The sequence below is a fragment of the Herpailurus yagouaroundi genome, unplaced genomic scaffold, assembly GCF_014898765.1.
Source record: "Herpailurus yagouaroundi ecotype Mexico unplaced genomic scaffold, PumYag 164, whole genome shotgun sequence".
Classification (NCBI taxonomy): Eukaryota; Metazoa; Chordata; class Mammalia; order Carnivora; family Felidae; genus Herpailurus; species Herpailurus yagouaroundi.
In genome coordinates this window covers 14,155,381-14,176,777 of record NW_024412405.1, presented here as the reverse complement: position 1 = coordinate 14,176,777, position 21,397 = coordinate 14,155,381, and the positions used below count along the sequence as shown (strand labels likewise).

At 40.7% G+C, this 21,397-nt stretch overlaps 1 protein-coding gene across 6 annotated transcripts in view; it reads left to right on the top strand.

The window, feature by feature from the left end:
• Nucleotides 1–21,397, top strand: part of MBNL2 (muscleblind like splicing regulator 2) — a 157,864-nt gene that overhangs the window by 91,785 nt on the left and 44,682 nt on the right. For all 6 annotated transcript variants that reach the window (XM_040487216.1, XM_040487220.1, XM_040487215.1 and 3 more), the window contains exons 3-4: nt 9,865–10,029; nt 20,356–20,556. In XM_040487216.1, the coding sequence (XP_040343150.1) occupies nt 9,865–10,029; nt 20,356–20,556 (366 nt within the window). The remainder of the gene's footprint in view (nt 1–9,864; nt 10,030–20,355; nt 20,557–21,397) is intronic.

The following is a 21,397-nucleotide window of genomic DNA, read 5'->3' as shown; positions in this document are numbered from 1 at the left end:
CAATTAAACAAAATAATTTTCAAATAAGGCATCTGATGCCCAGATATTAGTTTCCTTAAATCTCTCGAGAACACGGGGGCAGTTTTTAGTCTCATTGATGTCTCTTAATTGGCACATTTTCAGTTAGCATATGAACTGGAAAGACCAGTAAAAACAGGGTGTGGCTCCTTAATTAAAACTGACAAACAGCTCTTTCCAAATACATGACAAAAATGGTACCAGAAAACTAAAACTGCACAGGCAACCAAAATCCATTTAAGAAAATAAAAATTTCAACGTGCTTTGAAATGGCAAGTTACAAACAAATAACCCTCTTTGTCTCTCTTCCTCGTTCATCACTTTTTATGTTTTGCCTACTTAAAATGGTTACAAAATTAGGTCTTTTTCTTTTTCTGACTTTTTTTTTAATGTTTGTTTATCTGAGAGAGAGAGAGAGAGAGAGAGAGAGCAAGCAGGGGAAGGGTAGAGAAAGAGGGAGACATAGAATCGGAAGTAGGCTCCAGGCTCTGAGCTGTCAGCACAGAGCCCAAAGCAGGGCTGGAACTCATGGGCCGTGAGATCATGACCTGAGCTGAAGTCGGATGCTTAACTGACCAAGCCACCCAGGTGCCCCACAAAATTAGGTCTTAATGGCACTTACCAATAGTGCTTGAAGGAATAAGGCAGTTGTCACAATGAAGGAAACCATCAACAAAACAAAAAAGCAACCTACTGAATGGGACAAGATATTTGTAAATAATGATGCATCCAATAAGGCGTTAATATCCAAAATATACAAGGAACTTACAGAACTCAACACCAAAATAATAATAATCATTATCATCATCATCATCATCATCCAATTTAAGAAATGAGCAGAGGACCTGAATAGGTATTTTTTCTATAGAAGACATCCAGATGGCCAACAGACACACGAAAAGATGCTCAACATCAGTCATCATCAGGGAAGTGCAAATCAAAACAACTATGAACTATCACCTCACACCTGTCAGAATAGCTAAAATCAAAAGCACCAGAAACAACAGGTGATGGTTAGGATGTGGAGAAAAGGAACCCTCTTATACTGTTGGTGAGAATGCAAACTGGAACAGCCACTGTGGAAAACCGTATAGAGGTCCCCCCCAAAATTAAAAATAGAATTACCATATGATCCAATAATTCTACTACTGGGTTTTTGCCCAAAGAAAGCAAATACATGAATTCAAAAAGATAGATGCACCAATGTGTTCGTTGCAGCATTATTTATAGTAGCCAAGATATGGAAGCAGCCCAAGTGTCCATCCATAGATGAATGGGTGAAGAAGATGTGTCTATGTGTAATGGAATATTACTGAGCCGTAAAAAAAGAATGACATCTTGCCATTTGTAAGGACATGGATGTATTGAGAGGGGGAAATGCCATGTAAAGTAAGTCAGAGGAAAACAAATAGGGTATGATTTCACCGATATGTGGAAGTCAAGAAACAAAACAAAGGCAGAAAGAAAAAAAGCGACAAACAAAAAACAGATTCTTGAATACAGAGAACAGACTGGTGAGGTGAGTGGGGTGATGGGTGAAATAGATAAGGGGGATTAAGAGCACTAAGTATGTATCAAATTGTTGAATCACTACCGTGTCCACCTGAAACTAATATAACACTGTATGTTAATTATACTTCCACTGAAAAATTAAAAATACAAACAAAGAACAGGGCAGTTGCACTGGCATAATGGAGCCTGAGTCACAAATCTATTGACGAGACACTGGGGATGGCCCTAAGGTCTTCCCAGCCCTCTATTCCTAATAAAAGGTCCTAAATGCATATCTAAAGATGGGAAGACTCAGAAGCATTTGAAGCACTCTCTAAGGAAGGTAAAAAGCATTAGCACTGGGGGAGAGCTCTGAATATCACCCCACCGGTGCAGCAGTGGAATGACAGGCAATGCCAGTTTCTGGAAAGAAAATGCTACCATCACCACCTTTACTTGGGCCAGCCATCTACCCAGGGAGATTCAGGCTTCCTCATTCCCCCTCCTCCTCCCAGCTCGTAGCTGTGCAAAGGCGGGTAAAATTGGAGGTGTTGGTAGCTGCCTATCAGCATTTGTGATTTTCCCTCGTTTCCCCATCTGGCTACTTTCTCCAGCCTTCCTTCTATCTTCCCACACGTTTCCTCCATGCTGTGGGAGCGAGAGATAAAGGAACAGTCCCTAGAAAAGAGAAGATCAGATCATAAATATTCCCTTTTTAACCTGTCTTTAATAAGGGCAATGTTTTATGCTCTTTACCAAAAGAGCATTGCATATATGGACCATAGAAGGTAGATTGCAGTACAAATTGAACTAAATCACTAATAAACAGAAAGTACTTATTTTAAATTCATTCATAATATTGATGATCTGGGCAAGTGCTCATTTTGATGGAAGTTCTGGTTATCATTTGCTTGTAGCGATTCCCTGAATTCAGTTTCCTCTAATTCCAAAGTCCTTATGTGGTTGTATTTTATTTGCTCTATTATGTAGTTGGAACTAATAATACAAGGAGCTCATGTGGTTCAATTAGTTTATTTAAATTCAAAAGAAGCTTAAAAGCCTAATCTGTCACTTGCCTTAGAGTACAGCTATTTCAGCCGCATAGTTAACATTATAAATTAGGCCCTGATGTGAATAACCGGTTTATTCCCCTACACTTTTACTTACCCATATCCTTCCGGAAATGTGCTGCAGAAGGAAGAAAAGGTTTAGGCCAAATGTTAAACGCAGCCTCTTGCCACCCGACAGCGACCCATAAAAATGATGGCCCAATATAAATATCAATGAAGACCTTTATTTTTCCCCACTTTGAAAAAAACCTGGAAAGGGTCTGAAATTGTAGGGAAATGGAGGCGGCGGGTGGGTCGTCAGGCCAGTTCAGTCACTTGGAAACGTCTGCTGGACATCTTCTATGCACAAGAACCAAACGGTGGTCTGACTGAATTTCTCACTTTCAAGCTGTGTACCACTGTAGGTACTTAATAAATCCTCCTAGACTTAATCAGCCTGACTTAATTTGCCACTTCTGTTGGCGCATCTCATGCCTTGTCTGTCACATAGACTTCTCAACTATTCTCGAACACGTTGGAGCTGTTGCCAACAGAAGTCCCTGGTGTCACTCTTTACTGTAACTGTTGCTGTACGTAGTTTTCCCTTTCACTAGATTAGGGACATTCGAGAGGAAATAGATGTGGAATAGAAAATGCATAGAAAATTACGATGTTTCCAGAGCAACTTCTGCTATCTCTCCAGCTGTCACAACCATCAGAAGGGGTTGAGATATGGGAATACGATGGCCCCCATTTGAACAGATGAAAAAATGGAGACACAGACCATTATGATGATTTGTAAAAGTTAGTATAGCCATTTGGGGATGAAGCCACAACCAGAATGTCAGGATTTTCCCACTATAATGCATATTTGCTTTTGATTCTAGATTAGTCATGCCATGTCAATCAGCCCTGGCAAGTTTCAGCAGGAAAAATACCAAAGAAAAACAGATCTGAGGCTCTTCTGAAGACAGAAATGGCCTGTGTTGGCCATTGTTCTGTGACAACAAGAATAACAAAGGGTTAAAGAGCTTGGGAGACAGGCCAGAGAGAAGCAAGGGATGGAGAGACGAAAGTAGGATTAGCGAAGTTGTTTTTAATTCCATTTATCTTTATCTACTGTGCAATGACGGTGTTAACAGTAATAGTAACGATAAGGGTGAGGATGAGGCTGAAAATAATAAGAGTAATCATATCAAAAACTTATGGAGGGCTTACTAGGTGCCAGAAACTGTTCACACACTTTACAGGCATCAACTCATAATCTTTACTCAAAGTGTAGAGGTAGGAACTATTGTTATGTCTGTTTTGCGGATGTGGCGACTGGAGGCCACCAAGCTCCGTGGCAAGAAGAGCAAAGCTGGATTCGGGGCCAAAGTAGTTCAGGAAAGAGTCTGTTCCCTTTACCACTAGTTCAAACGGCTCCTCCAAAAGGGTTTCCGAGACAGAACAGGTCTCAGGAGTGTCACTCCAGGACGAGAATCTGTCGTCACAACAGGATTCCGTTAAGCTAGCCTCACGCGTGTGGAATGCAAGGGAATCCGAGAGCCTCTCTCACGGCCAGCCTTGGGGTCCAAGGCAGACCCCTGGACTCAGAGTATCCCCGCAGGCCAGTCTCAGAGCACATGCCGTCTCCCCTCGATGGTTAGACTCAGCCCTTGCCATTCTACAGGTGGCCGCTCGCTGGAAAATACCACCTGAAAAGTGTGCTGAAAGCAGGGCGTGGCCAGGACCCAACTGGAAGAGGCAGAATTCAGTAGGTCAGGCTGTGTTTCCCGAACCTCCCCTGGAATGATTCTCCCCCAAAAGGATCTTTTTAGAGTCTGCGGATCCGTGGCTCAGCCCACACCAAGACACGATTCCAATTATTCCCAAGTGATATGTACCGTAGGGAACTTCGTAACTGTTTGAATTGTTATATATAAAATCCATAGCTTTCCCATGGAAAACTAATGGGATGTGTTCTGTGAGCTATTCCTGTGGGCAAAAACTCCTATTGTTAATCCCTTTAACAATCTCCTAATTAATCTGTTTTCTTTTTGGCTTCCATATTTTAATTGACTTTTTCAATTAGGAGCATATTAGAAAAAGATTCTAAAAATTACTTGTTTTAAAATAAGCATTTAGAAAATCTCATTTTCCAGTTACACTTCCCCCCCCCCCCACACCGAGCTGGTTCTGAAATCTTTTCTTAGCCAAGGCTGCGTTTATTCGATCCCACGCCATGTAATGTAATGGCCGTGTAATTCTGATGGCTCCAATCTGTTGTTCTGCCAAATTACAGATTATAGTTATTTAGCATCTTTCCCCATTCTGCTGAGAATCAACACAGATACTCTGTATTAGAATCTTCCACGGTCACTTACTTTAATAAACTTAATTCGGCTTGAAATTTTTACTCGCTACTCCCTAATCTAAATATTCCTGGAATAGAGATTATTGTGAAGGTAAAATAAACTGCACAAACCCTACGTAGACTCTGTCAGAATCTGCTCTTCTTTTAAAATAAGCTGTCTCCAGACAATGCAAACTATAATAAAATTAAAGTAGTAAACAAAAAGTATAAAATGCAATAATCACGGTGAGATTCTGCATGTAGCTAGTATAAAATGGTGCTACTCTCCTGCTTAAAAACTCCGGTGCAATGAAGTTCAAACCCCTTAACGTGGCTCCATTTGCTGCCTGTTTTGTAAAGGTTCTCACTCCTGCTCCAACCCACACCCGCTCCTGTACTCCAGCCTCGAGAAACCACGCGAGCCCCTTCCCCCCGCCCCCACCCCATGTGCATTCATCTCGCACATTCTCTTCCTCTGGTTCTCCTTTTGTATTCTCTCCCCTCAACACACACACACACACACACACACACACACACACACATGCACACACACACACCAGGCACCACTCACTCCTTTGCCTCATTTCTTCTCAAATCCTTTGGGTCTCAGTGTAAATGTCACTTCTTCAGCGTCCTTCCCTGACCCACCTGTCTCAATTTTGACCATCTCCCACTCTCCTGTCTCAGCGTTCTCCTCAGAACACGTATCACAATCTGTAATTATACATTTATGGGTGTCGTTATTTGGTTAGTACCCCTGTTCACCCCTAGACTGCAGGCATTAGGAAGGTAGGCAGGGTGTTGCACTTACCACAATGTCTGGCACACACATAGTAGGATCTCAATAAATATTTGTTGAATGAATGAATGAGACCCAAGCTTGAAAGTACACGAAGAACAATGGTGAATGTGATCCAGACCACTTATGGTTTCCATACGACCTGAAGCTAAGGTCTCAGGAGCTTTGATCCCCACATCGGCCCCTCCTATGGGCCCATCTGCCTGCCTTTGCCTGGGCTCCTGAGGTTTATTTCCCTAAGACTCTTCACACAGATTCTGCAATGGCATCCTCGGATCTCCATCCCACAGAAGCCGAACCGTCCCCTTCTCTAGAGGCTGCACCCTACCTCTCTCATTTCCTCAGAAACAGTGTTTAACCAAGAACTAAAAAGGAGGAAGAGTTGAAATAAAACAAAACAAAACAAAAAAACATCCTAGCGGCCACAGGAAGACTTTTCCAAGACATTTTTATCTTTATTTCTTGGACTAAAATCAGGAGACATTACTTTTGACACTTCTGTTGTGTTTCACAATGACAAACAAAGACACTACATTTCTGCACGCTGCCCTCTCCCATTCGGTTATGACAACTTGCTATGATAATCAACAGTTTTTGTGCGATGATGCGTATCCCACGAATCGTATGCCTTAACAAAAACTTCCTTACAAATTGTTTACTGTGTCAAATAGCTCGTTATGTTTTGACAGTAGCTTTTCCTTTAGGATTTTAGAGTCCTGTAGGATCCTTTAATAAGATTCTGCCTGGATTTTCCCAGTTCTTGAGTTAGTATGCCCCAAACATCCATGGTGCAACACGCTTCAAAATATTTACGCTAGATTGAACTATGGTGCAGGGGTGTGTCTTTAAGTATGGGTACTTGCAGAAATACCCTGTAGAACTGAAAATAATTTTAAATATAAAATACTTGAATAAGCATAATTAAGTAGCTTTCATCAAGTTTTTAAGTAAAACTCTATTCCACAGAAGAACCAAAAAGCCAGTGCAATTAAATGTGATCCATACTTATTGTAAATAAAATGCCATATGTAAATATTTTCTCTTTTTTGGTAATATTGACAACATTTATTCAACGCTTACCATGTACCAAGAAGATGTACCTCTAAACCTTGTGCATATATTAATTTATTTAATCCCACAACAGCCCTTAGAGGAAAACACAATTGTTTTTATTGTACAGATTTAAAAAAACTGATGCACAAGAAATTCAAGTAATTTGCTCAAAGTTATGCAGTGAGGAGGGACAGAACCAAGTTATGTGCCTAGGAGTCTGCCTCCAGAGCCCGTGAGCTTAACCATTTCTTTATTCCCCCACCGAAGGACAGACCACTACCAAGGAATAGACCAAGGCAAATAATCTTTTCTATTCCCAAATTCTCATATATATTTTACTATATGTTAAATTGTGTTACGCATTCTAGCTATTATATTACATATATGTGCCCATGTTATTTTATCAAGGATAACACTAGATTTTAATCTTTCCTAGATTTTAACTATTGCCAAGAACTAGCTTGGTATAGTGATGTAATTGAGTCAGGAAGACCTGAATTTAGAATCCAGCTCTACCACTTACCCATTAGCTGACCTTGGGAAAGTTCCTTAATTATTTGTGAACCCCTTTGTTATTTTGTAAGATGGGATCATGATAGCTGTTGTAAGGGGAAAATGAGATAACCGTGTATAAATTGCCTGGCACGTGGGTGATCAATAATGCGCCTTATTCCGAATGTGTAAATGAGAACACTAGGAAATTACATTAATTCTCATGAAAAAGAAGGTCCCATCAATAAATTACTAATTTGATGTTGTAAATCATGTTCTCTTGGCTGAAAATGGTTTATACCATTCCTTAAGTGTCCCGGCTGTTATCAAAAGATAATAGCATTTACAAGAAAACCATATTTTTCTAGCCTAATCGAAATTTTTACATGTAGCTACAAAGGATTACATTAGAAGACCAGTGGGTCAAATGGACAATTAGATGAGTGAGCAACACCAAAGAGCCAAACTGGTAGAAGTGTAGACATGTCACAAATTCTTTCACCATTCCATGGAACTCTACTTTCCCGGAATCCCCCACATTGGGCCCAGCCGTATGTCTGTGCACACAGGCCTGTAAAGGTACTCTGTATACCTGAGCCTTGCTGGGGTCAGCCTCCAGGTCAAATGATTGTGCTGAAAGAGCGTGGATTGAGGTTGTCACAGAAGAGCCTGAGGTGCGTTCTCTTCTGTACGAGAAATATCGTTCTGTTTAATCCGCCTCCACCCCTGCCGATGGGCAGCAGCTACGTCCTGTATCCCATGAACCACCTCCCATCACAGATGATAGGAGTGTATGTGGGCACTTGGCAGAGAGGCAGCCAATCCAGAGACTGGCCACACGTCTGTGTGGTAGGAGCTGGCCCGATACGAATGCCTCTTCGGGACTGGATTTCAGCAAACAGAAACTTGCAGGCAATTGTCAAGGAGGACAGAAAGGGAAATAAACCAAGAGAAACCTAAAGCAAGTTGGGTAGGGCTGGAGGGACCCTGGGACATCACAAAACAAAGAGCGAAGTGAAGTGAGGATAAAAACTATCCCCCAGAATTGCAAACAAAAGGAGATGGAGAGAGAAAGAAAGGGATTCCTAGACCACTTTGATTTACATTCTCTTTCATTGTGGTTTCAGTCTATCTGTCTTCACAATAGACCTTCCAATAGTTGACCGGGGATGGCAATTTCACACATAGGAAGCTGCATGACACCTTCACAATATGAGCCTGAGACCAAGGGGACACACTGACATATAACCATTGTTATAGAATTTTATTAGCAGAAATGCGACCAATTCCCTCTGATGTCCCCAGTACCTGACTATGTCCTACACTCAGTGGGTGACACAACCTTTAATGCTGCTAATAGTAGAGCCCTGAGGACAGCATTGGTTGATGACCACAGACCACTAGGACTGAGCCCATGACCGACATCTGCCCCCTCTCCACTGCGGTGGGGAAAGGCTCAGACTGGAGAGGGAGCCAACACAGTCAAAAGTGCAGCCGGAATTAGTGGGAGACAGAGTGAGAACTCCAGATGTTTAGAATTAGGATGACTATAAACAAATTTGTTTCTCCAGATCCACGAAGCTTGCTGTTTAAAATTATTTTTATATCTGGTAAACAAAGCCATATTCTCTTGGTTGCAAATAGACTAATTCTTTAGGGAATGATAATACTCATACCAGTTGGCTCTTGTAAAGAAGAAAAGAGTATTTGCCCTTCTTTCTCCAGAAATTGCATGAGTCACACGTTAACATGATTGTCTCGATCGGTACTTCTGGAAACTTGGGAACTCAGTATGAACCCTGCATCAGCGATTACTCTCCAAGATGGGTTTTATGCACACCTGCCACCCAATTATTATTTGTTGTTGTTGTTGTTGGGCCAACTTTAACATCCAAATGTTACTTTAACCATAAGCACTCTTCGGACACTACATTTGATACAGTCATCATGGGAACAGGGCAGGGCCATGGGGTAACCACTTTTGTGTACCAAACAAATTAGCCGCAGGTAATGATCTGAGTTTATGCCTGGAGATTTCATTAATGCATCGATTACTAAGAAATGTCCACTCCTATACTTCCATTGCGTCTCCTTTAATGATTTGAATTAGGGATATCTTCAGCCAATGTGGAACACACATTTCAAGGAATTAGTATTACTGTCCCCATTGCACACACTCAGTACATGATTATTCATATTTGGTCATGCACAAACCAATGCAGAGCAAGTTCAAAGACTCCTTTTGATAAGTCCCGATAAATACGTTCCTCTGCTTGCCTTCCACACTGCCTAGGCTAAGGGTCTGCCTTTCCTCCTAGCCCTCACATTCCTTTAGAGTCTGTTGTCAGAGTGGGAATCCGCTAGAAAGAACAACAGAAAAAAAAAATCTCAAGAAGCTTCTCTGCTGAACAGGTTTCAGCAAGATTGATAATCACCTAATGCCTGATTCACTCCTTGTATGTTCCAAGTCTGTTGTATGTTCCAACGGGAGGGTGCGTGCGCACGCGCACACGCCCACACTCACACACGGGTTCCTTGCCTTTGTATACATGGAGCGATTGTGAAATGGTTGACAGTAGATGAAAACTACTCCTAACAGTCCTAAAACCAAAACATTCGTTTTACAGGGCCGTTGTTCACGAGAAAACTGCAAGTATCTTCATCCTCCAACACATTTAAAAACTCAACTAGAAATTAATGGGAGGAACAATTTGATCCAGCAAAAAACTGCTGCAGCGATGCTTGCCCAGCAGATGCAATTTATGTTTCCAGGAACCCCACTCCATCCAGTGGTGAGTACATCGCATCTAATGATGGGCTTGATGATTAAAGTGTTGGTACGGGCAGCGCCACATTGACCTAAAACGGCCTCTCTCTACTTTGTCTCTGGCTACAATTAAAGCAAATAGCTTTGAAGCTAAATGGTTTCTGAAAATAGGGTTTTTGAAATTATTTAAATGGAAAAAGTGTGTGTGGAAACAGTAGGCAAAGACAGTTTCTAAGCAGTGTCTGGGAAATCTGTGTCCCTCCCAACTCGGGCTCACCGGTAAACTCCACCTTTGAACCATCTTAGAACGTAAAGAGTTCGACGTTTTCATTTAGAGTACGAAGTGATGATCTATGTGAAGAGCAGGTTTCGATGCCTAGCACGTTGTTAGCAATCTAGCAGGTGGACTCTTCCGTTCAATGATGTCGTTTTAAGGATGAGCGAAGGGAGAAACCCGAGAGGCTGAACCATTTACCCGATGTCTTGCAGCTAATACGCTGTGGGTGGGGCACTGGGGCTCAGACATTGGGAGCAGGGTACTGTCTGCAGTGTGCTGGGCCTGAAGCCCCACAGCAGCCAGAGAGGAGGCTGCCTTAGCCACCCACACTCCGCTGCCTCTCAGAGGCCTGGGAAGGGTGTGGTGCTGTGGCCAGGGCCCCAAGAGTAAATGTTCAAGGGAGTTCAGGCTTTGAATATGTATTGTGTCATATTTTCTCCCTGATTTCAGTGTTTGAAAGTATTTCCTTAAAGGTCTGGAAATTGTTTTAGGAATGAGGCCCTGGGGGAAAGGAGCGCATTGGGCTTCAGTGGAATTCATTTACATCTGTGAATTATTTGTCAAAAACAAGCTAATTTTAAAAAAACACACACACAACAAAGCCAGTAAAGTGAGAGATACTTGCTTTTTTAAAGCAGTACATACACAAAAGACTATTGTTTAAAAATTAGTCTTTATTGTGTGAAAAGTCCTTGTGATTGAAGGCTGCTAAATTAAAAAAGACGCTGCAGCTGAGATGTACTTTCTTGAGTGTCTGCGGGATGAGGTGGGGAGGGTGGGAAGGCCCTGGTGAAGGGAGAATCTGGGCAGATCCTTAGCTCTGCTGGTGCTTCTGCTCAAGAATGGTGGACAGGACAAAGTAGCCAGGACCCAGCTCTGCCCAAGGCGGGGTGGGGGGGGGGGGAATCCAAGTGCATGGGGATCCAGCAATAATAAGATACAGTCTTTGGGGGGTAGACAGAGTCATGAGAAGGGCGAGGTAAGATTCAGGCACAGGGAATTATGATTTTGAATGAGGCAAGAAATGCTACTTGGAGAAAATCCCAAATAACTGTATCCCAAAGGATGAGTAGTTGGGAGCCTAAATGTAAGGACAACATAGACAGAGTTCTGTATACATTTAACACCAAATATAGGCATTTAAGTGGATCTGTTTAAAACCACACACACATGTATAATTTATGGTTCTCTATTGATGTTCGCACATAAATTATTTTATTAAATTACCTAAGGCTAAAATAATTTAGTTTTTCGTCTTGAATAATGTCTGTAGGAATAAATTTGGAACCACCGAGATCAACACAGTCACACGGTATTGTGTGTCTGTCTCACTCACTTTAATCATTCACTTCTTATTTATTTAGAATTCATAAAGATTGACCCCCCCCAACAGTGGCAATGTTAATAAGAAAAGCCCATTCCCGTTGTTAGCTGTTAGTTGAAATCATTTTTGAAAGTTATGTTTATATATTGTCTCAAATATTAATTAGAAGTTAATAATCATGATTTGTCTATGAAAAAGACATTTAATATTACATTTAATATTTATATTACATTTCATATTACATTTAAATATTTTAGTAGAGGCTTCTAAATCACAAGAAATCTCAGAATAAAAAGTGTGATAAACCTAAAAATCATCAACTCTACAAATAACTTCAGAATCTCAGGAATGCGTTAGTGACGTCGGACAGTATAGTAAGCCAAATAATGGCCCTGAAAGGTACATGGAACCTGTACATGTCACCTCTAAGGAAACCAAGTCGTCTTTGCAGATATGATTAAGTTAGGCATCTTGAGATGGGGCAATCCTCTTGAAATAAAAGCAATCACAAGTATCCTTATGAGACAGAGGCAGAAGGAGAGTTGACACATAGAGAAGAGGAGAACAGCAATGTGCCCATGGAGGCAGAGACAAGTGACGAGGCCACAAACCAAAGAATGCCGGCTGCCACCTGAAGATAGAAGAGACAAGGAATAGACTCTTCCCTGGAGTCTCCAGAGGGAGCACGAAATGCCAATACCTTGATTTGGGCCCAGTGAAACTGACTTCAGACTTCTGGCCCTCAGAACAATCAAAGGATAATTTTGTGTTGTTTTAAGTTGCCAAGTTTGTGGAAATTTCTCAGACTAGCTACAAGAAAGTAATACATGCAGGAATTGCTTAAGACAAATAGACTGATAAACATGGGAGTAGAAGAACCACGCCATTTTTAGGTTTCCTTCTAAGCTAAATTTCTCTAAAAAAAAAAAACAAACGGTGGATATTTTTTCCACTCCCTCTGACTTCCATCCACCCTAGACCTAATCCATTGACTATCTCACCACCGCCCGCCATATTACTAAACCAGTGGTCACTTTTGCCTTCATTGTGTTCATTTGACCTTTTAGCCATATGCAACATATGTAATCAGCCTCTCCTTTGTGGAATGCTCCTTCTTCTTTAATCTGTATTCCTCTTCTGGAAAAGGCTGGGGATGTTGCCCATTATGTTCCTTTGCTGTATGTTGAAGCTGCTCTACATTGAGGTTCGCAGCACTGGACATTTCTTTTATTGACCCTCTCCTTCATGGTTGCATCCATTCCTATGGCTGTAAATCATCTGCAGGCTGAGAACTCCCAAATGTGTTTCCAGACCTCTCCTCTGAGCCCCAGGCTCGCATATCTAACTTCCTACTGGACTCACCTTTATATTTCTCCCTGGAACTTGACATGGTTAATTCCAAATTCTTTATCTGACTAAGTTCCCATTTCAGTAAATGCAACCGGCAGCTTCAAAACCAAAATTAAGCAGATTCTCTCACATCCAGTTCATCAGCAAGTCCTGTCATATCTGCTTTCAAGTCTATTCCCTTCTCGAATTCCCCAAACTCCCATCTGAGCCACCATCGATCTTTCATTCAAAATACCTTGGAAGCATTTCCTTTCTAATCTCTCAATTTCCATTCTTGCTTTATTCCAGTGTATTCTGCATACGGCAACCAGAGGGATATTTTTAACACATAAATGCATCATACCACTCCCTTACTTAAAACCCTGCAGTGCCTTCCCATTTCATTAGAGACGAAGCCAAATATGTAACCATGACTATGATCTATAATGTCATCTGTGGTCTGGTCCCATCAGCTCACCAACTCATCATGGGCCACTCTTTCTGTGTTCACTAAAACTGAACTTTCAGTTCCACACATACACAAAGCTCTTGCTTGCCTCATGGCTGGAAGTATCTTGCTGGAAGTATCTATCCTACTGCTCTTCACATGTTAACTTCATCTTATGCATAAGGACTCCAAATCTATCCCCTGCGACCTACCACCAATCTCCATCACTATGAGTAAGGCCTTCTCATTTCTGCTTATCCATAAAAATAAATTGTAATTTTATTTGTTTGTTCTTTCCCATTAGGGTTTAAGTTCAGTAAATGTGCACACAGTGTCCTTGTACAATGTTTAAACCATTAAATACTTACCGAATGAAAACACAAACCATTCTTTCCTTTTAGTCTCCAATTCACTGTATTTTGAAAGTCCCCTTTAATTTTTCCTCCTGGCAGTTTTTCTCTCCCCAGTTCCTAATGGGAATAATTCTTTTCCTTTCCTTCCTCACACGCTGCGCCTCCCCCAACACACAACCTTCACATGTACACTCAAGATAAAGAAGTTGGTGGTTGGAACTAAAAAATGAGTTCACTAATATTGTAGGATACAAAATCAATACACAGAAATCTGTCATCTTTCTATACACTAATAATGAACTCTCAGAAAGAAAAAATAAGAAAAATGTCTCCTTTCCAGCTGCATCAAAAAGAATAAGATACCTAGGAATAAATTTAACCCAGAAGATAAGAGACCTGTACACTGAAAACTATATGAGATTGATGAAAGAAATTGGAAGGTAGCTATGCTAACCACTATACCACCAACGCAAGATTGATGAAAGAAATTGAAGAAGGCACAAATAAGTAGGAAGATAGCCCATACTCATGGATTGGAAGAATTGATATTGTTAAAGTGTCCGTTCTACCCAAAGGGATCTACCGATTCAAATAATCCCTATCAAAATTCCAATGGCATTTTTCACAGAACTAGAACAAATATTCCTAAAATTTATATAGAGTCAAAGAGACTGAATAGCCAAAGACATCTTGGGAAAGAAGAACAAAGCCGGAGGTATCATGCTCTCTGACTTCAAACTACGTCACAAAGCTATAGTAATCAAAACTGTATAGTATTGGCATAAAAACAGATACATAGATCAATATAACAGAATAGAGAGCCCAGAAACAAACTCACTCACATAGGGTCAACTAATTTGCAATAAAGGAGCCAAGAATATACAATGGGAAAAGTCTCTTCAATAAATGGTGTTGGGAAAACTGGACAGCCACATGGAAAAGAATGAAACTGGACCACTTTCTTACACCACACACAAAAATTAACTGAAAATGGATTAAAGACATGAGTGTAAAGTCTGAAACCATTAAGCTCCTTTCCTAAAAGAAAATATAAGTGGTGACATCAGTCTTGGTGATGATTTTCTGGACTTGATAACAAAAGCAAAGACAACAAAAGCAAAAATAAACAAGTGGGACTACTTCAAACTAAAAAGCTTCTGCACTGTAAAAGAAACCAGCCACAGAATGAAAAGGCATCAATGGAATTGGAAAAACAATTTGCAAATCATAGATCCAATAAAGGGTTAATATCCAAACTATATAAAGAACTCATACAACACAATATCAAACAAGCACACAAAATCCTATGCCCATTTAAGAAATGGGCAGAAGATCTGAATAGACATTTTTCCAAAGAAGATATGCAGGTGGCCAACAGGTACATGAAAAGGTGCTCAATATCACTAATCTTCAGAGGCTTACAAATAAAAAACACTATATTACCTCACATCTATTAAACTGGTATTATCAAAAAGATAAGAGGTACCAAGTTTGGCCAGGATGTGGAGAAAAGGAAATCCATTGCATTGGGAATGTGAAATGGCACAGTCACTATGGAAAACAGTATGGAGGTTCCTCATAAATTTAAAAAATAGAATTACCACATGGTCCATCATTTGCACTTCTGGGCATTTATCCAGAGAAAATGAAAACACTAACTTGGAAAGATATCTGCACGCCTATGTTCATTGCAGCGAAGATATGGAAGCAACTCAAGTGTCCATCAACAGATGAATGGATAATGAAAATGTGATATATATAAACAATGAAATATTATTCAGGCATAAAAAAGAATGAAATCTTGCCATTTGCAACAACATGAGTGGACCACGAGGGCATTATATTATGTTAAGCAAAATAAGTCAGACAGAGAAAAGAAATACTATATGACTTCACTTGTACATAGAATCTAAAAAACAAAACAAAACAAAACAAAAAACAAGCTCATAGATACAGATAGATTGCTGGTTGCCAGAGGCAGAGGAGAGGAACTGGCAAAATGGGTAAAGGGGGTCAAAAGTACAAACTTCCAGTTATTAGAAAAGAAAGAAATTCGTGAGGACGTACTATTCAGCACGGGGACTACAGCTAAGAATACTGTATTACATAGTTGAAAGTTGCTAAGAGAACAAATCTGAAACGTTCTCATCACAAGAAAAAAATTCTGCAGCTACATATGGCGATGGATGTTAATGACTTACTGTGGCGATCATTTCACAATATATACAAATATCAAATCATTGTGTTGTATACCCTAAACTAATAGAATGTTGTATGTCGGTATTACCTCAATTTAAAAAAAAAAAGAAAAGAAAAAGAAGTGGGGGTGGGGGAGGATAGAGATTTAAAAGCCTATACAACCCAGTCCTTGGGGACAAGGTCTTGCATTGAGTATTCTGCCCTCCAGAGATGCTTCTGGAAGTAAAGAGAGGAGGCTTAAGGGATGCCATGTTTTAAGCCTTTCAGTTTGAGTGCCAAATACCTACCCTTTGAAGTGAAAGCTTTCTAAATGTATGAACTCTCATGCTCCTGTTTTAAAAAGTCAATTGACTAAATTTTAGAACCATAAAACACCCCAGGCCACTTAGTCATTACTGCTCAGCACTGATCCTTCCTTGCCACTACAAAATATCAAAGAACGCGTGCTGAATGTGTGTGTGTGTGTGTGTGTGTGTGTGTGTGTGTGTATGAGAGAGAGAGAGAGAGAGAGGATCTTGGAACCTGGATCCACTGGTATAGTGCACTGAACAAGAAGACCAGCGTGTGAAACGCTAAGGAGAGAGAAACACAGGAGCGTGAAGTAAAGAACAGAGGTTAGAAACAGCAAAGCCAGCATTTCAGAAGCCATTTTCTCCCACGAGACTCTGTAGCTCTGGTCTTCTGGCCTCTGGCGGCCGCTCGTTCTGAGCGATGCCGGGGACCAAATGGATCCCATCTCAGACAGCCTGGCAGCAGCCGTTCTGCACAGAGCACGGGGCCGACACCCCCGGGGCTCTAGCTGGTGGTGTGCAGGACGGAATCATCTGGAGATGCCACCTCTCTCTTTTCTCAGCTGCAGCAAAGCACTGAATTCAGACGCGAGGACGCGGTGTCAGCCCGGACTCTACCTGGGGAGTTTTCATTTGAATCCGGGATCTGAGATCCACTCTTCCAGGGCAGCGGCACTGCTGTTCAGAGCAGCTTCACCCTCCCGTCTGGAGAAGGCACCGGCTGACTGTGGGACAGGGCTCCCCGCCAAGGCTCTGGCTTTACACTCAAACACATCAGGGTGGCCGGGGTTTTTTTTCTCCCCTTTTCTGTTTTAAGAAATTACCAAAAAAAAAAAAAAAAAAAAAAAAATCTAGGGAGTGCAGAAGAATGGAAATAGCCCCAGCCTGGGAGTCAGGAGTCCTGAGTGCTTTGCCTCAGCAGCACTGACCTTGGGTGATCTATTGAGTCTATAGTCCGACCTGCTTCCACCTACTGTGATGCCACACTTGCTCCTCACGGATAACGACAAGGTTAAAGAAGACAGTGTGTGTGACAGTGCTTTGGAAACAGCGGCTCCTATGTACGCGTAAGGCAGCACTGTCAACAATAATAATGGAGTGCCTGTCTCTGAGAATGACTATAACTATTTTTTTTTTTACTAATCACCTTCAATCAAAAACACTGTATTAAAAAAAGAGAAAATATCTCATTGAATCTGTCCTATCAACTTTTAACTGTCAGCTTCACATGAAAGAAAATAGGTATTTTCCCCAGCCCATATTTCAAAAAGGAGAAAACATTTGCTATCATTAAATAAGAGTTTATACCTCTATTATTATATTGCCATGCTGATTATATGCCTGTTATAGAATCAGTGGATGATTTTGGGGGGAAAACTTTATTAATACCAATTTTTACTCTACCCGTGACACCTGCTATTTGCTGAGTTCTGACCATGGGAAGTGGGGAAGAGGTAGCACTTTGTTCAGCCCAACTTTTCAAGTCAACTGGTTTTACTTCCTTGAGAGAACTAAAGCTCAGAGAGGTTAATTCACTGCCTAGGATAACAGTTCACTGGCAGAGCTCGGGATTTGAATCCAGATCACTCTCGGTCTAAAATTTGTGTTTTTCTTTTGAAATAATACTCTCTCTGAGCTATGTGACAGCTATCATCAGTAAACTGCAACATTCATTTTAAGGATTTTTTTTAATGTTTACTTTTGAGACAGAGAGAGAGAGAGAGAGAGAGAGAGACAGAGCATGAGCAGGGGAGGGGCAGAGAGAGAGGGAGACACAGAATCTGACGCAGGCTCCAGGCCTGAGCTGTTAGCACAGAGCCCGTCACAGGGCCTGAACCCACAAACTGTGAGATCACGACCTGAGCCGAAGTCGGACGCTTAACCGACTGCCACCCAGGCGCCCCTGCAACATTCATTTTAGATCATTAAATTAGATGAACAAGTAATTTTCATTTTGGAAAGCAAAATTTTTCTGATTTTAATAGATTTACTGATATCCAAAAAGGTTTCAGGAAATGAGTTTTGAGGTTCTGACATCCCATGGACAGTCAAGGTACAACCTGTATTTATGTCACCACACTGACCCTGGCTTCAAATGATCCACAAGAGGGAGGGTTGGGAATTTGCTGCTGTAGAAAATCAAAAACGGGCCTGTGGGGGAGGGCTGTTTTCTTTGAATGTTTACTTTGATAATGGTCTGTCTCTGTGTTAAATTACACATTCAGTACAAGTGTTTTAATACCTATTTTCACTCTCCATCTATGACAGTGGTCCCCAAACTGGGCCACACATCAGATCACATAGTAAGTTTTTTTAAATGCAAATTTCAGGGTCCCTGCCTAGACCTATCGAGTCTGGCGATATTTCTATTTATGAAATTCCCCTCAGGCATTTCTGATTTAGCTGGTTCTTTGAATCCCTGATCTGTTGTGATTTATGACCTTTCAGAGTTGATTTTTTTTTAATTCTAACATTAGATAGTCATACCATTTAAATCACTTGGCTTTTTTTCAATGGTGCTAACTCATAAAAACTATAGTTACTGAAAACCGCAACTTTCTGTAATTATGGCTCAATGGGTTGAAAATGGAAAACATACACATATAAAATTTGGGAGAAAAAAAATCCTAACTGCCATCTATTTCCCATGTTGAGACCTCATGTTGCAACCCTGTCCCAAAGTGAATTTGATGTCTGAGCCATAAAGATCTAAGAGCTCCTCGTGGGAGGGCTATAACAGCCCTCGCAGGCCATTAGAATCACCTCTCACAGCCCCCAGCCACTTCGCTAAAGACCTCCAGAACCTCTGAGAGCTCCTTGAACAAACTATCAGTAACTCACTGTTTTCTAACATGAGCATCCATAAGAGGTATTTTTCCGTTATTGCTGTCAACAAAAAAATTGTTTAATAATAAACATAGATTGTTATTTTTCCCATATGTTCAACAACTCATTCAGAGCCGTAAATAGAAAACAAGAATGTTACTCACAATATATAAATAGAGGGGTAGCGTGACATGGCCGAGAGCACAGTTTGGTTATTAGAAAACTGCATTAACACGTGATTGCAAATATCTGCAAACTGCTCCTAAAAATAAAGAGGGTAAAAGTCACCAGCTAGCTAAAAAGCCAACCAACCAATAAAACCATTCAGGGACAATTTAGTGTAAAATTCATTCTAACAAAAATCTTTAGCGTCTTACACTTTTAACATTGGTTCTAGAAAAGTGAAGCAAACTTTATTGTTCTCTTACATTATTTCCTTTCTGGAAAGCATATTTTTAGGTGGGGCTTTTAAAAATTGTTATCCCATCAACCCCCTAGCGCAGTTCTTTCTTATCTCTGGACAAGGAGTGTAGCGATCGAGAAGTTTAAATGAAGTACGGTATGCCTTTATCACTGCTGCATTGATTTTAACCTAGGAAACCAAACTACCGTTTAGTGGCCAGTTGAAAAATTGGCCAATTAAAAAGTTCATGTTCTCTCATCCAACCTTTTAGGCAGGGAAGGTTAGATCTAGACACAGTTGAACTGGATCGAGAAACAGCAGGTCCATATGAACACTACATACAGGCTAGTGACGGAATGTGGGAACATGATGCTGAATCAGAGCAAATACAGTCCCAGATAATCCTCAATTTTTGAGAATGTATGTACTCGATCAACTTGAAAATCAGGCTCTAATCAAGGTTTTTCTTTCCTCCTGTCCTTTTTTGAGATGCAAGGAGGAGAAATCAAAGATTAGGAGTCAGTTTTCCATAGGTTTACCCCCTTCCTGTTATAACATTCACTGTTTGGAATGATGAGCAATGACAGTGAGAATTATTGTTTTTTCTTGAGAACACTTTCATAGGAATAAAAATGTAATCCGTTCCCTGTAATTAGGTTTCTATAATGTGCTCGCATGTTCTTGTATGGTTTTAGGAAGAGAGGATATACATGGATATTATTTTTTTTAAGCAAAACAAAACAGGCAATCTAATGAACTTTCACAGGCCAGCATCGATTTACGCAAGTAACACAAAGGGTCTTGTGTATGGTGAGTAAGTTTTGCTCAAATGACACTTACTGGTGATTTTTTAAAGTTTTATTCTAAAGAAATCTTTGTCCTGTGTTGTCTTCCTTTAACAGCCCACTTTTCCTGTAGGTCCCGCAATAGGGACAAATACGGCGATTAGCTTTGCTCCTTACTTAGCACCTGTAACCCCTGGAGTTGGGTTAGTCCCAACGGAAATTCTACCCACCACACCCGTTATTGTTCCCGGAAGTCCACCCGTCACTGTCCCGGGCTCAACTGCAACTCAGAAACTTCTCAGGACTGACAAACTGGAGGTACTTCATTATATTTGTGGTTTGAGATGCATCTGGGGTAGAAGTGTACTTCTGTGTAAGTGAATGCTTATAAGATATTAATTCAGTCTTGCAAAACAGCCATGTGCACGCACACACACACACATTCATCTAAAAGCCATGCATTCATAATTCTGTGGTTTCAATTTAAGGCAAAGTTATAAAGGAAATTAGTCTGTAGGGAAGGAATTAGTTTAGCACAAACAAAATTCAGCTGTTTGGAATGTGTGTTCAGGGGCAAAATATTTAACAACCAGTGGAACACTGAATCAATCACTGTGTAGGCCATAGAGATGGCTCCTGAAGGCCTCCAGCTGTGCTGGCATTAACCTTTCATGGCTCCTAGAAAGGTCTGAGAATGGCCAAATCAGAAGAATTTGAAACACCTGGGGACAGGGGTGGGGTAAGTGGAACTATGACTATTGACCATTTGGTATGATCACATTTCAATATTTTAAGAGCTAATATGGTTATATTGGAACGTTCCAGAATATCAGCCCTGGTTGTACTGTTGGTAAACAGGGGAACTGGAAGCTGGGCGTATTAAGTATTGATTGAGATATTTTCTTTAACTTAAGTTCAAGTGTTCGGTAAAAGTCAAGAAAACACGTTCATATAATTATAGAAGATGATTCTTAAGTCATGAGTCAAGCCAACCCTTACTGGGTAAAATTTCTCTTTAATCAGAGTAAGAGGATTTATCTTAGCTACTATATCCTGTGATATTTAATAGAGCACTTTATGCAGTAGTGTAAAGATTCTGATAGATTTTTTAAAGAGCTCCTTTAATTCCATTACCTATTTAAGTTGTTAGGTGATATAT